This window comes from Nesoenas mayeri (genome assembly GCF_963082525.1).
Source record: "Nesoenas mayeri genome assembly, chromosome: 4".
In the NCBI taxonomy this organism is placed as follows: Eukaryota; Metazoa; Chordata; class Aves; order Columbiformes; family Columbidae; genus Nesoenas; species Nesoenas mayeri.
Window position 1 is genome coordinate 62,547,156 of NC_137540.1, and position 17,345 is coordinate 62,564,500.

Sequence of the window (17,345 nt, forward strand, 5' to 3'; positions counted from 1 at the left end):
CACATAAATTCCACTTCTTATTTGGTGATGGTTTGTGAGGGGGAGTCTTCTGTTTCTTCTCACTTCATTGGGTTTTTTCCCAGTGTGTTACAACTGCCTCTTCTTCAGACTCCCACCAATATTGCATGATCCACTCTCCAGGGAATAGTTATTTATATATATATATATATATATATATATATATATATATACACACATTCACACACACACACACACACACACATATATATATATATATATAAAATACAAAATAGTTCGAAAGAATCAGGTGGTGAAAGCAATGACACACTTTTCCACGCTTTTTCCCCTTCTCTAAAATGAATAGTCTTTTGGTGTTGACAGAGGAGTTACTAATTACACACAGTGTCTTTGCAGAATCACAACAATAGGTGGATCCTTTCTTAACTGAGTGATTTGATATGGAGAGTAAAAACTGACACACATTAAAAGCTTGGTCTTCAGCAGATTTAGTGTATATAATGACAATATGAGTGGAAAAAGTATTTACCTGCAACCTGCCTTCAGTGTGGCTTTGTGTAATTTGGGCTTGTGTTGGCTACTGCAGGCTAATTCATTACGTTATCTCTTTACAAATGTAGTTCTTCCTGTCCATGAAATCAGTAGTTTGTAGCATGTCTTCAACTATTAAGAATGGAGAGAGAAGTTTAAGCATGTTTCCTATGTTCTGTGGAAGAAAGACCAGAATACAGAAGAGAGAACAGAAGTTTTTACGTCTTTTTCCTTTGGCTAAATAATTTTTTAAATTTATATGTATTTGTATCTATCTCTCTCTAATATATATATTCCATGTATATATTATATATATTTTTAAAAATAATTAAATCATCTTTGAGAAGGTCTCATAGCCTCAATCTGCAGTATTAAGGGGCAGTGAAACTCTTTGAAACTTAGCTATTTCACTTCCCAGAAGTATTAGAGGATTCCATGAACTTTCATATAATGATTTCTAAGGACTATTTATTGTTTAGTTTTGCCCAAGCTACAATGTTCTATTTTCAGTGGGTTTTAGACATACATTTGTATTCAAAGAATAGTCTTTAACCTAATGATAAATTAATTGTTTCCCTTGGTTTCATATCTTCAGGCCAAAGAAAAGGAAGAGAGACTTCTAAGAAGACAAATTAACAGAGAGAGACTTGAAGAAAAACGTAAACAGAAGGCTGCAGAAAAAACAAAATCCCAAAAAACTGGAAATCAAAATGCTAAAGGTATGAGAAGTATAACATTATCCCCCACCCCTCTTGTATTCTCTTCCTGTGGAAATAAACATTCAGGGTAACATATTGGTAATAGGTCTCTGGTCATTTCCCTTCAAAACCCAACATTTCAACAGTGATGTAACAGAAAAATTTATAATTCAAATTATTAATGCAAAATTACATGTCTTTTTTCATATATCCTTCCATATATCATTACATTGCTTAAACACAATTAATACCTGTATACACTAGTATTCTCTGCTACAGAGGAGTACTCTCTACTGCTTTCAGTCACATTTATAGCTGAAACAGTAATATAATGGCATGCTTATGTATTTCACCATCTGTGTATTGTTTTAGGAAAAAGTGGCGTGAACTTAGAAGAACCGTCATCAAGAAGTCATGAGTCAAAAGTTACTGGTACCAGCATTAAGGATGTGCTTAAAGAACAGAAATTTTTAGAAAAAAAAGTAGCCTTGAGCAGAAAAAGAAAAAGAGATTCAAGGTATTCATGTGTTTTCTTAAAAGGAATTATGGTTTTCTATATTGATTTTTGCAGACTGAAAAGGTTCTCTTCGACTTTGCAGCTAGCCTTACCCTTTTTAACAATTTCCTCTTAAAATATTCACATAATTTTGTAAAGTAAGCATGAAGTTCAGGCAGAAAATGAAACTATAGCTGCTTAAGTATGCTGCAGCTCAGACTGCAGTAGCACGAGAATGGACAGCTTTTAGATGTTTGTGCATCTAACACATCAGTTAGTTGCCTTGGTCTTTAAGGTGATGTTTTACATAGATACATACACGTGTATATATCTGTCTATATGGGTTTCTGAAAGAGAAAACCAGTGTTTTTAAGGTTCTCTACAATAAGGGCACAGTGGATTTTTTTTCTAGGGCAAGGAGATCTCTTACCCATTTAACAGGAACAACTATAGTACTAGTATTGTCATACAAGTATTCTCTGCTTTAAAGCACTGATGTCCAAAGAATATCTGTGAAGTTGGCACATGTAACTTGCCAAGAGAAAAAAGCTTGGGCAAATTGGCTAGTCAAAAGTTACGTGACAGTGTTCTATTTCAGTATTTTTAGTGTGTGTAGCTCTCTCCTTCAGCCTTAAAAGCAGGAAGTTTACAAACCAATGTTAGGGTGATACTAATTTTTCTTAATTGTCCAAATACCTGTTTTAGGCATGCTGAAGATGGCTGCAAAAAGAAGTATGAGCCATCTGAAGAAGATACTAAAGAAATGCAAAAGACAAATGAGGTATGTGTCTCTTCAATTATAAACCTTGTGATCTTCCTTTTAAATTGTAACACTATTTGTTCATATGTCCATACTTAACTGCATAATATTGAGTTTGTTCTTACTAGTCTGTTTTTTCCTGCTAGTTCTTTCAGTTGGATTAGTGATCCGACATTGCTGTAGTAATGTTTTCTGAATTCCAGTAGCCACTAGAATATGCAGTTTATGTATTTGGTGCTGATGCATGTTGTAGTAGAACATGACATGTAATTTAAGCCCTACGCTGTGAAGCATGTTGGGTTTTATAAAAGAGCAAAGTGTGTCTAATAAGCAAAGACTTGAGGAGCTTGATCTATGTAAACTTCTCACGAGGAAGTTAAATGAAAACTGAATGTAGTGCAAAGAGTGAAGAGAATTTTTATGGTGAGTTTTTACCAACAATATTATTAACAAAAAGTGATAGTTAGAAGTTCAAATGGAAGTCTAGAATTATCTTCTGTAGGTTTTTTTTTTTTCAGACACATAACATAATGTCTATTTGAAATAATTTATGGAGTATTTGCAATTGTGATTGTCCATTTAAAAAGCCATTTAAATCATTTTAGAAAGAAGAATCACTTTATAAAGAAAAGCTACTCAAGTTCAAACAGACTGCTTAAGGTTAACTTCTGTTTCTTTGGATTTTCCCACAATGGCAGATAGTTAGGATGAAAATGGCAAGTTTCATTTTCTTACTGACAATATTTCAGGCAAATTTTTATTGCTATGTTAAGTGTATTCTGTGGTATATTGTTTTTATGGAGAGTTTGCCTTTAATAATTCTGTTTGGTCATGTGGCAAAGGAGCTGTGTAACATTTGCTTATGTATGTATAATAAACTTTCTTTTACAGACTTGTGAAAAGAATTCTTCCAAAGAATTGAAGCATAATCATGGTAAAAGTGAAATCTCTAAACAGCTGAGAAGACTTTCAGAATCAGTGCATTCAACTGAGGAAAGCAAAAGTGATTCTAAAGCAGAAAAAGAACATAAAAGAAAAACCTCCACCTCTCTTCAGGCTGAAGGAGCTCAGCAGGACAGTGAAACGAGGGATCCAAAAAGACAACTGGATAGAGCAGAAGTCAATACTGAAGAACTACAGAAGCAGAAATCCATATTTAAAAATGAAAAACACCCCAGAAAAGATAGTGACGCAGAAATTCAACATATGAGAAATGCTGCCAAAAAAGAAGCCAAGTCTTACAGAGATAAAAATGAGAAGGAAAGAACTGCTTTAGAAGATAAAGTTTCTTTAAAGCACAAGTATAAAGGAGATGGTCTTCACAAATCAAGCGAAGATGTTGAACTCCATTCATCTGAGAAAAGTTTGAAAGGAGAGGATGGTGGTCAGAAGCATAATCAACAAATAAAGGTTTCCTCAGATGACAAATATGAAAAAAAAAATAAACACCGAAGTGAACGGAAAATATCAGTAACAGGGAAAGATGGAAAAAATATTTCTGAATCAACCTTAAAAGCTGAAGAATCGCTGCGTAAGGAAAATAAAAAAGACAGACATCTCTCAACAGAAAAATCAAGAGCAGAATACAAGTCCAAAAGGTCCCTGAGTGATTCTAGACCACAAAAGGATTCCCTAAGTGCCTCAAAGCAACTTGTTTCTGCAACGCACAGAAGGAGCGAAAGCTACTCAGAAGATAGACATGAAATAGAATCAGCTAACTCTGATAGTAATTTGAAACAAGAAGATGGTGTTCATAAAGACAGACGAAGATCTAAGAGCCTTGTAGAAGACAAGGTTTTGTTAAAGTCTAAGTCAAAGAGCCATAGTAAGCAATTCAAAGCGTCTGAAACAGAATTGCAGGAAACTTCAACAAAACAAGAGGCTGGTCAGAAACTAGACAAAGAGAAGAGCACGGAAGAGAATGATTCAGATAAGCAACGCAAATCCAAGAATGAAGACAAAGTTTTTGAGGAGAGCGGTGCTGACTTTGAGCTTGTAAGTGGCGCGCAATTGACTCAGGGATCACAAAAAGACTTCAGTCACAAAGTGAAGTCACATTCTGGAGAAAGAGGATCTGTGAAAGAGAAATATAGAGGTGATAAAGATTTAAGCAATTCCAAACTGGAAAAGAGGTTCTCTGCTGAAGGTCACAAAAGCAGAAACCTAAAGCACAACAACAAGGAAATAAAGAAGAAGGAAGAGAGTATCAAATCAGAAGATAAAGATATTAAAGAAATGGATAGTGGGCATGAAAAAGTATTGAGCACCATGGTGGCAATGGATAAAAAACAAAGTAAGAAGATACCCAGTGAAAACAGAAAAGGCAATATATCAAACCAAGATTTACTTGGAAAGGCAAAGCAATCAGCTAGCACAACTGAAAGCAGCCATGCTCCAGCCTCTCAGAAGTCAAGTATGAATAATGATGACTTGCATTCTGGTCATGAGGAAGAGCTGATGGAACTTGATTTGGAACAAACAAAAGTACAGGAAGCATCTAATGTCAAAGGAAAAAACATTCAAAACTCACTCCAAGCCACAGGTGCTGAATGTGCAGCAAAAGAAAAAATACCTCCCTCTGTTTCAAATGAGGAATCAAAATACAGCGTGGCAGATCCTGAAGCTTGTGAATTGCAGTTTCTACCTGCAGCTGAAAAAACTATTAAACAAGAAGATATCTCTGATAAACAAGTTGGTGCCTTAGACATTTTGTCCAAACAAGCTTCCATGGATCAAGGACCCAATAAACAAGGGGCTTATCAAATGAGTGGTGTGTATGAAAAAAGTAGTAGAGTCTTACTGAATGTTCCCAGTAAGGATCAAGTTTCAGAAGACAGCAACAAACCAAAGAATTTAAAAACTGTTATAAATTCTAATTCAGATGATGTTCCTTTAGCAATTAATTCTTCCAGAGAAGATGCTGCTGATGCAAAGTCCATGGATATGGATATCTCAGATTTTACAGATTCCTGTAGTAGTATGTCTAAAGAATGCCATCATTCAGATGGGACTTCTGTAGTTGAGGATACTTTCATTTTGAAGAATGATGCAGCACAGGTTGTATACATGAAGCAACAAGATAGTGCAGTGCTGAGTTCTGTCATGAAAGACGGTGGTGGCAACAACAGTATGACAAAGAGTATAGAAAAAGATAATGAGGTGCCCCAGCCTGATGAACCCACAATGGAAGACAGCACAGCTGGGTTACCTAGTCAAGGTTATGAAGAAGAGGCAAAGTTAGAAAGCACTCAGGGAAGTGAGTTGAAAATGAGGAAGGAAAACTTAATGACTGACATAACTGAAGATTGTGAAGATATAACAGAAGAACTTCTCCTAAGAAGAAAAGCGAGAAAGTACTTGAGTAGAGATCCTTCCACAAAGGGAGAAAGCAGCTCGATGATGGATAATGTGGAAAAGAATGAGGTGCATGATATTGATGATATGATACAATCTTCCTCTGTGTTAGTGCTTGAAAAAGTTCCTGAAGGAACAGTCAAAAACTCTATTCTAGCCAGTGGGCAAGAAAGGAATAGTGTGATTGGTGTGGAAGATAGAAATGAAAGCAGTGCAGTAGGTACCAGTGCAGGAAGTAGTAAATGTAGTTTGTTGTACAGCGGCCTGCAAACAACTCCGGCCACTGCGATAGGAACTAGCACAGAAAAGATCATCGAGAGCACTGTAACGGCCACTAGTACAGGAGAAGAAAGAGCTGACGGTACATCACATTCTGAAAAGGACAGTGATGCTACAACCACTTGCTCAGAAGAAGAAGGTGAGGTGACAGTAATCTGCACAAGTATAGAAGCTGATGAGGGTTTCACAACAGGCATATGGGTAAAAAGTAGTGAGGGCAGCAGTTTCAGCACAGGAGCTGATATTGGTGAGTGTACTGTTGCAGCAGCTGAAGAAGGTGGTAGCAGTGTTGTCACTGAAGGATTAGCAGAAAGTGAAAGTTTCCTAACAAGTACAGAAGGAGAAGAAAATGGTGACTGTACCATGGTTGATGCAGAAGAAAGTGTTAAGGATTCAGTCAATGCAAGTGGAGTAGAAATTGAAGATAATGTAAATAGTGCCGGGGCAGAAGAAAAAGATGATGCTGTGACTAGTGCAGGCTCTGAAGAAAAGCGAAAGACCTCAGCTTGTGTAGATACAGGCAAATTTGAAAGTTCTGTATCCTGCTTAGGTGAAGCAGAGAGTGATGGTGCTGTAACTAGTGCAGGGACAGAAACAGGTGAAGGGTCAACGAGTGGTGACAGCTCGAGTGAATTTAGGGGCAGTGTGACAGCTGGCCAAGTGAAAGAACATGAAGGTACTGTGACTTGCACAGGTGCAGAAGAAAGAGGTCATAACTTCATCATCTGCTCAGTTACTGGTACAGATGCCCAGGGAGAAAGCACTGTAACTGGTGCTTGTATTGCAATGGTCGCAAACAACAGCGCCACAACTGGAACAAGCAGTGACAAATCTGAGGATACTGTAAATGGTGAAAGTGCAGTGACCAGCACAGGCATAACCCCAGAAGATGATGCTGAAATTTCAGTAGTCTGCACAGGTCTAGAAGACAGCAATGAGGGGTTTGCAGTTTGCTTAGAAGCTGAAAAATGTGAAAGTCTAATGGACAGTACAAGAGCAAAGGAAGAAGCCAGTGTCGCTACAGTCAGTGTAGGTCTGTGTGATGATGAAGGTTTTGTGACTAGCACAGGTTCAAAAGAAGAGGATGAAGAAGGTGAGGACATTGTGACCAGTACAGGAAGAGGAAATGAAGAAAATGAGCATGCTTCTACTTGTACAGGAATGGAAAGTGAAAATGCACTGATTTGTATAGGTGCAGAAGAAGGTGAAAGTTCCATTATCTGCATAGTTGCTGAACAAATGGAAGCAGAGTCAGGAGTGGCTGGCATAAATATAAATAAGCTTACTGTTGATAGCATGATGAGTGCAGAGGAAGAAACTAATTGTGCCACAAACTGCAAAAATGCTAAAGGCATTGTTGAAAGCAGTGTAACCAGTGCAAGTGCTGCAGATGAGGGGGCATTGACTCCGCATATAGGAAAGCTTGAAGGTACCTTGATTCCTTTAGATGCTGAGGAATGTGAGGGTCCCATGACCAGTGCTATGGCAGTGCAAGATAAGAGTCAGTCTGACACTGAAGATGAACATGAGAATGCCATGACTTCCTTTGGCAGCAGAGAACTTGATGCCTCTATAAGTAGTGCAGTTCCAACAGAAGATGAGAATTCTCCTGTTCCTGCTAACAGAGAAGAAAAAGTAAAAGGTGATATAATTTCTACCAGTACAGTGGAAGAAAGTGATGTTCCCTTACATTCAGCCTTGGATGCTGAGGAAGGTCCACTTACTGTTGCAAGAGTCACCGAAAGTCGGGAAAGCTCTATGGTCTTAATAGACACTGAAGACACAGAGGTGCCCATGCCTAGTACAGCTACAGAGTTCAAAGAGTGTGTGCTTACTTGTAGCAGTAAGCAGGAGAAGGATGAATGTACTATGATTTCCACCAGTATTGTGGAAGAATTTGAGGCTCCTATGTCAAGTGCAGCTATTGAATATGATGGTCAGCTCCCCTCTGTGAAAGTAGAAGAAATAAATGAGAATGCTGTGGTTTCTATAGATATGGAAATATATGAGGTTCCCATGCCTAGTGAATCTAGTGCAGGGGGAGATGATAATGACGATGATGAAAGCCACCCAACTGCTAGTGGTAAGGAAGAAAAAGATGAGTGTGCTATGATCTCCACAAGTGTTGTGGAAGAACAAGTAATCCTAATGTCAGGTGAAGTCACAGAAGAGGCGATTCAACATGTGTCGGACACAGAGTCAAAAAATGAAAGGGTAATGATACCTACAAGTACAGCAGAATGTTTTGAAGCTCCTATGTCTAGTGTAGCTATGCAAGAAGAAAACAAACTCACTGGTTCAGAAACAGAAGGAAGATATGAAGCTGCTATGATCACTACAAGCATGACAGAAGAATGCGAGATAGTCCTGATCAGTGCAGCACCACAAGCTGAAAGTCAGCTCATTGTAGCAGATGGAGATGAAGATGCCATTATCTCCCCAAATGCATCAGAGGAATGTAAGATAGTGGAGACCACTGCAACTGTAGATGAAGAGTTTGGACTAGCTGCTTTCAATGCAGATGCAAAAAGCAAAGGTTCTGTGATTTTTGTGGGAGAATGTGGAGCTCCTGTGCTGAGGGTCGCCACCAACAGTGAAGAACAACATGCTGCTTCAAGTGTAGGAGATAAGGAGGAGGGAGAAGTGATCACTCTGAGCACAATGGAAGAATGTGATAGTCTCTTCACTTTCACAGTCATAGAAGAAAGTCAGCTTGCTGCTGAGACTACAGAAGTAAAAGACAAAAGTGAGGAAATTTTCGGTACTGCTAACCAGATTGAATGCATCCTGTCGACTACAGGTCCAGAAAACAGCAGTAATTCTTTGCTTGTCATTGGTAGAGAGAACGAGGCCCATGAGAGTGATGTGAGGGGAGAATCAGCAGCATCACAGACCACAGCAGACAGTGAAATCGCAGAAACGGATGAAAATTCAGTGAACCTCATGAGTGTAGATGAAGCCCTTTGTGTGGAGATCAGCACAGAGACTGCTGTGAGTCCAAGTCCTTCCTCAGAGGGAAGCAAGGATGATGAGCAAGCTGAAAATGTTTTGCATGAGGATGTTACATCAGAACTCTCTTGCGTGATTTCAGAAGCAGCAGTAGAGAGTGAAACTCTAAGGAATGTAAACTATAAATTTAACTCAAACTTGCTTTTAGAAAGTGATTTTTCTGAAATAAGGACTCCCCTGCCTGGGGCACAGGCTCCTTCCTTAGTTTCTGCAAATGAAGTGACTGTAAATACCAACAATGGTGAAGTTTCAATAGAAGCAGAGTTAGGGGAAAGACGTAACTTCCCTGTGTTGCATGTAGAAGAGCTTTGTGGCAGTAATGACAAAACAAACTCGATCAAAGTAGATGATGTTGGAATCGAAGTTACTTTTCCAAAAAGTAACTCAACCTTGAATTCAGGTGAGGTTTTCTCTTTTTTTAAAATAGCTTATAAGCTGTCATAAATACATATATTTTACTGTGATTATAGTTAGAAATAACTTACACTGTTCAAATAGACCTGATTTCTTTGTTGGTTGCAAAATAACTGTTGACAATATCTTTAAGAATTGGTGACAAACATTTAAATGAGCATATGACTGTGGGAGTATAGGAGTGCCTGGGCACAACTATCTGAGGTATGTTGGAAAAGAATCAAATGGTATTAGAGTCCAAAAACGTTATTAAAATACAGTGATGTAAAATTGTGAATTAATGTTTGAAGTGGTTTGGAAGGGGTAATTATCATGAAGCTACAAGATAGGTTTTGTTATTAATGTGTTTTGAAATCCAAAAATGCTTTTATAGGAAAACATTTATACATATGTTCAACATTTTCAAAAGGTAACTTCTTAGTAATTTTGAAGACAAGAGTGGCCATCCTTAATCAAAATAGGATATTTTTCTATGGATGGTTTTTTAATGGTTATATTCAGATTCACGCTTTTAGGCTGAATTTTGTGTTATGAATACACTTGACATGGTCCTACTTTGTGTTACAAAAGAATCAGGCAGTCATCCTGTATAAATGAATATTTTAAGTGAGCAATTATGACAGGTGACTATTCTAAATAGAAAACTTTAGTTATGATAGTCTATGACATTAAGGATATCGTATTTTATTTATGAATCCATTTTTCTGGAAACTAACGTTTGAAATGAACTTGCATGACTGTTAGTTCCTAAAATATCGTGTTAAGAACATCCTGCTATTTGCAGCTTTTCTCCTCTTTGACCCTCCAGAGTAGCTGAAGCACCATATTTATGAAAATTATTAAATTCTCTAGATGACATAATGAAGTCAAGATTATGACTTCATTATAAATTTTGGAGAAATTAAGCTGTAGAAAAATAGTAGAGAAATCTGCTTGTCTTTGTTTATACCAAAGGAAGTGGAATGATGACAATCAAGTACTGCTTTTAAAACCTTTTCCTTCTCATGTCTGTCTTTGCTATTATTTAAAAAAAATACGCTAACATTTTTATAATGTGAGTGCAGGTCCAGTTTCTCAAAAGTTGGCTTTATTCTCTAGTTTTATTGATATTTGGGATGAGAAATCTTACTCTGCAGATTTGGGCATCTTGGGAATTTGTCAAGGAAATATGCTGAGCTAGTAAGCTTGAAAAATATTACTCAACATTTATGAAACAAAGACAAACATGAGCCGTGAAAATGTAAACTGCCATACTTAGGTATTTCTGTCTTGGTGCTTTGCTCAATCCTTGTTGTCCATCAGTGTAGCCTCTGTAAGTAGCAGTGGCAGTGGTATTCTTATTTTGTGGACTGCAGCCACAATTTAATCACTTTACATGCATCATTGATGAATTGTCATGTTATAACTATTTCTTTTTGTTTAGGAAAAGCTGTATAAACAGGCTTTTGAAATAGGTGCCCAAAAAGTCTGTAGAAGTCATGTGAAGATGCTGTCAGCGTGGCCTGTTTTTCAGATGTTAAAAGTGTACAGCTGTTCCTATGGGGAATGAAATGGACGGGGTTTGAAGATTATATGAAATTACATTAACACTAACAGGAGCTGCTGAACTTTCAGTCTATGGAAATTGGATTATTTCAGTGGTTACAGTGTTAGAACTTACAGTTTTACATCTTATTGTCACTTAAAGAAAAATGTTATCCTTGGTATTAAATTTTCATTCTGCATTTATTAATACAGCAGTGATTTGGAATTTGGTCAGAAAATCTTTTGGTGTTTTTTTTAAAGGAAAAGCAAGGAAAAAAGCCAAAGTCAGAATTCACAAATAAGCTATGGTAAATCCTGATAGCCCATATTTTCCAATCCTTTTATACTTAAGGAAAACATAGAAGTACTTGTATTCTTGCAGATGCCAAGTTATTTTTTTGAGCTGGTTTGCTGCAGACAGGCTTGCTATTGTTTCCATTGCCTACAGGAAGGGATTAAATTCCTGTGCTGTGTTCATGAGGTGGTACTGAGAAATAGTATCCTACTGTAGCATGAGATAAATGCAGCATAATGTAATCTAATAATTTTAACATATTTGTATTTCATTAGGCAATAATGCAGCTTTACCAAAGTTGGCTGAAGAACTAGAATTTGAAACTAACTTGAGACCTGAAGAGGTATTTATGTTATTTTGAAAATTTTGGCTATACTATTTATTGTGTAATTATACATCTTGCTAGGGTTTCTTACTGTATTTTTTTATTTTTGTGCAGCAAATTGTCATTTGAACTTCAAAACTTTCAAAGGGTCGTTTTCCAGATTATTCAGCTGTGCTTTCCTAAGCAGCTGGCATTTAAATTGTGGGCTGGCCATGTTAAACTCTGGTAGAACCAATCCCTGTGCCCCCCAGCCATGCTCTTCCTGTGGCTGTGACATGCAAGTTTGCTTTTTTCTAGAACTGGTCATACTGTGTGCATGTTGCTTGTGATAGTGCTTGTAAAATAGTCATACATGCCTTAGCACTTACAGCTGACAATTGTTAGTTTAGTGTTTTGAAATTGTAAACATACACCGCTCTTTGTTTTGTTGTATCAGTCCCATGTCAGTCTTCAGACATGCCACTTCTCTATGTGTTTGCGGAACACTCGCTGCTGTTCTGTGCTGTGATAACTGTAGCCTGTTATGTGCTGGAACAGAAGAGTAGGGCATCCTGGATAATCCAGAGTATTGGGGCTCATTGTCACTTACAGCTTGTGTAAGACCAAAGCTAAGGCTGTCTCTGTGTCTGTGCTGTGGTCCATGCTAGCCAGGATTCCAGATGTGTTAATCATTCAGACACAGGACTTGATCTGTGTATTCATATTGAGGGAGAGCATGTTTCAGAGGCTCCCAAGCACATCTGAAAGGGTGGATCTGCACAGGGTTACTGACTTCAGCTCCAGGGCAGACCAGTTGAGTATTTCCGAACCATGGTTTTGACACCTGGGATGCACTTCAGGAAAGTCCACGTCAGCTTCAATCTAGTAGGTTTTATTGATTTGAGTTCCATCTGCAAACACTTGTACTGTTTGCCAGCTTAAGATGGCCTAGAGTCAGCATAGCCATGTTCACATGGTGCTGTATCTGAGTTTACAATGTTCAGATCTGACTTAATGCTATATGGAGCTAAATTTACTTATCTGTGCATTGGTAACATATAGCTGATCTGCAACTTGAACTGGAAAAAAAAAGTTGAAAAGAGTTCGTTGTACCTTGTTACACATTGCAGATACATATTTTTCTGTATATGTGAACATTTCTAGAATATTGGTCATTTTTGGAACTCAGAGTAGGCATTGCACCTTGATTTCCTGATATTTCTCTTGAGGTCTACTTGTTAAACTGAACTCTGGTACCAGAGTTAACCCTGAGGTCAAGGTTATGGCACTGTACTGTTCAACAGTAATGTGACTAAGTTCTGCCAGTGTTCCTTATTACTATTTGTATTGCTGTCTTAATAAGAACTTTTGAAGCCTGTTGTAGATTATGGTAAGCCAATGTTCATCATGACATGAGGAAGGGGAGTGAGACATACTTGTTCTGGATGTCTTTGTTATTTTTGTTTCTTTTTTGATTTCATGTGTAGCCTCAACAACCTGAAAGTCCAAGAAGTGAAGAGGGATATGTGGATCTTCATACTAAAGAGCTTCAAAAAGGTGACTTTTACACTGATAGCGGCTTACTTTTCATATAGATTTGAGTGTTACTTATGATGGGGCAGGGGATCTAGATTTGATAGGAGTAGAGGGATTGAAACAAAGCCTTCAGAAATCTTCTTGAAATGTCTTTAGGAGCTCATGTGGCTTTGCATTTGGTGTGTGGGAAAGAGGGGCTCAGGGTAGGCCAGCCTTTTCTTCCAATATGATATGCTGAAAGAAGGGTGGAAAGCATTTAGGATTTTAACTAAGTAGACTGCTAACATTCTGTTCAAAATCGGTAAATACAGAAAAACATTTGCTTGGGAAAAATTTAGAAACTTCCCCAAAGAATGGCTTTTTTCCTTCTAACTTAGAATATCATTGTTTTGGGTGTTGTGACAGGCCCTCTGAGGATATGACAATAGTAAATAGAGTATGACTTTAAGTCACAGAGGTTATAGAGGAATGATTTTTCTTTTTCTCTCTCCAGAAGATTAAAATATTTCTGGACATCCACCGAGATTTGAGGAACATTTATAAGTAGATAATTACCTAGCTAGAAATCTCAATTAGTCAACTTGGATCTGTACTCAGTAATTCCTTTTCTATGTATTAAATTAATCTTAAATGGAAGAAAAAAAAAATGTCCCTGTTTCCCAAAACCACAGTATTTTAAAATGTGTTGCAATCGTTTGGCTTTGCTTTTAAAGCAGAAATAAACCTTTACTTTGTTCCCATCTTGAGGGATTTCGTGCTCCAGATGCATTACAAAGGTGTTTACAGCACTACCAGATAAGAGTTAATTCTCAGTTAATGGAGTAACAAGTAAAACTGAAGTGTAATACGAGAGGTAGCAGTGATGCTGCTGTATGTAGAGTCCAAAGAGGCTGAAGATGCATTTCCTCTTATGGAGGGTTGCAACTGAAAGCCTAAATGCTATCAAAGGACACACTGTAAAGCTCACTTGCCAAATTAGACATGCACCAAAATTAGTGTTTACCAAATAGAAGACAAAACTAGGAGTAAGGTGAGATATGAGCATTGGTATAAAACCAGATTCCTTTTTATCCTTGTGGTAGGCCAAATTCACATGCCTGGTTAAGCGGTGACGTGTGGTCATGTAAGTGGTAAGAGACATGCTCTGCTCACCAGAAAGAAAATGTAAACCCTTAGAAGGGGTTAGAAGAATGTGGTCTTCAAGACAGCAAGATCCAAAACTGTGATCAGACTTTCTTTACTGTGAGCTTTATTTTAAAAACTGGGCCACATCACTCAGTCACCCAGACAGTACTTAAAATTTAAAATGTGCAGATTGAACTAGCTGTGATAATCTTGTTCCATGTAAAATGTTTAACAAAAAGCCATTTGTTGTGTAAATCATGTTGGATATGACACACACTGAAGAATAATGCTTCGTAGCTCTTGGTAGAGGGTTTTTTTTTTCTCCCCCACCACACAACAATCTATATATATATATATGCATGGATGTATACATATAGCTCAACATACGTAAAAGGAAGTTGTTTAAAAGACAAATGTGTGTCCTGTCATGAATATGAACAGCAGACACAGTAGTTTAGTAGTCCAAGATTCCTTGGAATGTAAACAAATCATTGCTGTTTGAGTGGGTAGGATCTAGCTCTTCATTTGACACTGCTTTAAAAATTGGAAGATGTTGTGCAACTGAACAGTATAGCTGTGGAAGAATTGTTGCTAAAACATGTAGATTGAAGAAATGAGCTACTAATTATAAAAAATCCTATGTAGAATAGAGTGGGTTTATTGGATCATAGATTTATGTTCTTATTGTAGCTGAAACACCACTCGGAATGTTTTAGCTTTTTTTTTTAAATTACAATATTAATTCAGTGCCCTGTGAATTAGACTTCAAGGGTTTTGTTGCACACTTGATGGTTTAAGATTTTCTTTGTATCTATATGAAACGACTTTTAAAGTTATTGAAAGTTTTCAAAAGTGCGAAGCACTCATCAGCTCCCTTAATTCATAATTATTTTCCATATTTTGGTGGTATGGAAAGGTAAGGCTCTATTTTATCCGAGCCAGAGTTAGAGCACAGTAGAATCTAGCAACTGGACAATTTCTGTATGTGTACTGCATCAGCTGCACGTCTTACTAGTACAATTATGCAAACTTCAGTTGTATGGAAGCACAATTTACAGTACAGTTTTCATTGCATTTTATTTCATCCCATGACCAGCATCTAAGATTGTGATAAATAAAATTCAGGTTAATTCAAATGCTAGAATTATATTGGAAAAGTCAAAGTTTCAAAGATGACAACCCCATGATTGCCTGTATTTTCGCCGTAAAATTATTTTCAGAAAATGTCTTTAGTAATCCATATTGTTAAAGATTGGACGTCTTATTTCCAACATTGCAAGTGAATTTTATATAGTTTCAGTTACTCTGGAATCCTTTCAGGAAGGTGAGGTAAAAGATACTATGACATTTTACTCTTGCTTAGCTTTTCTGATTGTTTTTGTAATTATTTTTTAATAGATTTGTGGCAGAGGAATATTGCTTTAGAAGGAGAAACTTGTCATGTAAGTTCTTGGTTTTAAAATTTACTCTCTGAAGTCTGTGCTGCTTTTTATTCTTACTTGCATTTACTTGTATTTACATTAAATATTCTCTAAAGGAAAATATTATTTTTGTATATGCAGAGCCTATGTATATTGAGACTGTGCAGCTGTGTAGGTTGATGTCTAATTAGTCTTTCAAATTTGCCAGTAAATAAATCTCATATTGTTGTTCCACAGTCTGTAACTATTTCAAGACTGTTATTAACTGGCAGAAAAGATAAGCTTGATTGTCCTCATTAAGAATAGAGGACAAAAATAGGGATTATTCTTGGGGCTTTTGATCATGACTAGAAACCTGTTTTTCTAATGCAGTCTGCTGTGGTTTCACAAGAACTTGGAGTTTGTAGGTATAAAAGGGATGACTGGGAAAGTTGCAAGTGTAAAGGGTTTCTTATGAAGCAGAAACAAGATGTAGTACAGATGACAAGCTAAAAAATGTTTGTAATTTCTTCAACTTGTAGTAAATTTATTTATTATTGTATTGTAATGGTGGTTGTCCGCATTTCTGGTGCTGGTGAGCTGCTGCTTCTTTTTCTGCATGTAGGAGACTGTCCTTTTAAATCAAGAAATATTTTGTGAGAATTGCCATGATAAACTGCTTTTAAAGCACACAGTGGGGTGCTTAATTATAACTGAGACTTTTATCATTAAAAAATAGAAATTAGAAATTCTGAAAATGCTGTGAGTAAGAAGTTCTTTCATGGTGCTATCCTATAACAGTAACATTACTTGAGCTCTAGGAATAAGTTGTTCTTGTGATACTGTTATGTGCATGTTTTACTTGAAAGTAGTAAGTAAAAAAACCTCTCCCTTTTGTGTTTATGACTTTATGGAAAAAAATAAGGTAATGAGAGAGCTGTCTTTGTGTTTTATGTGTAGACAGAAAACTTGGATACCCAGATAGCTGAAGAACACAGATCCAGAGACACACAATGTAAATCTTCAGGAACAATGGATAAAGAAAAATGTAAGTCATACAGAACTATGTGAATTTGTGTAAAACTTCTCTGCTGCACAACAAAGTTCTACAGCAGTTAGGCCATGGTAACAAATTTACTACTGCACAGGAGAGCATTTAGTAGCTTTTTTGATCATGAGTAAACAAACTACTTCTCTTTAGTCTTTAAAATAATTACTAATTTTATCGATTTTAAATAAAACACAGGGAGGGTATACAAAGCTGAGGAAAGCTGATCATCTCAGGAAAATCTAGCCATTCAATAGACTTTGTGGGGCTGGATGCTTCCTTCTGTTGGACTGGAAAGAACTAAGTTTTAGTGTAACCTTTTATATGTCTAGAAGTAAGAAGGAAATCAGTCCATTGAGTGCCAGAAACATTTCTAAGTTAAAATTAGATAAGGTTAGCTTAGAGATAAGTTAAACATTTTGTTGACATAATAATTATGAGACTGACTATGTAACACCTATTCAAGCTCCGCTCTCAACTGCTTTTGCCTTTTCAGCATCAGAATAATTTTTTAAAAGGATAATTAATGGTGTCATTTTTTGCAAGAGTTTTTGTTCTGCTTGTAAGAATTTTGATTTGATGAAGTGAGGGAT

The 17,345-nt window shown here is 36.9% G+C and overlaps 1 protein-coding gene across 3 annotated transcripts in view; it reads left to right on the forward strand.

Moving 5' to 3' along the window:
* The window catches only part of BOD1L1 (biorientation of chromosomes in cell division 1 like 1), a 38,803-nt gene that overhangs the window by 7,018 nt on the left and 14,440 nt on the right, over positions 1–17,345 (forward strand). For 2 of the 3 annotated variants that reach the window (XR_013922108.1, XM_080344089.1), the window contains exons 7-14: positions 1,106–1,229; positions 1,581–1,725; positions 2,410–2,485; positions 3,356–9,506; positions 11,615–11,682; positions 13,131–13,200; positions 15,703–15,746; positions 16,665–16,752. Coding sequence is in view for 1 of the 3 variants with exons in the window: in XM_080344089.1 (XP_080200215.1) it covers positions 1,106–1,229; positions 1,581–1,725; positions 2,410–2,485; positions 3,356–9,506; positions 11,615–11,682; positions 13,131–13,200; positions 15,703–15,746; positions 16,665–16,752 (6,766 nt within the window). In the remaining 2 variants the exon portion in view is untranslated. Of the gene's footprint in view, positions 1–1,105; positions 1,230–1,580; positions 1,726–2,409; positions 2,486–3,355; positions 9,507–11,614; positions 11,683–13,130; positions 13,201–15,702; positions 15,747–16,664; positions 16,753–17,345 lie in introns of those variants that run through there. The other variant, XR_013922109.1, reaches the window with a different exon arrangement.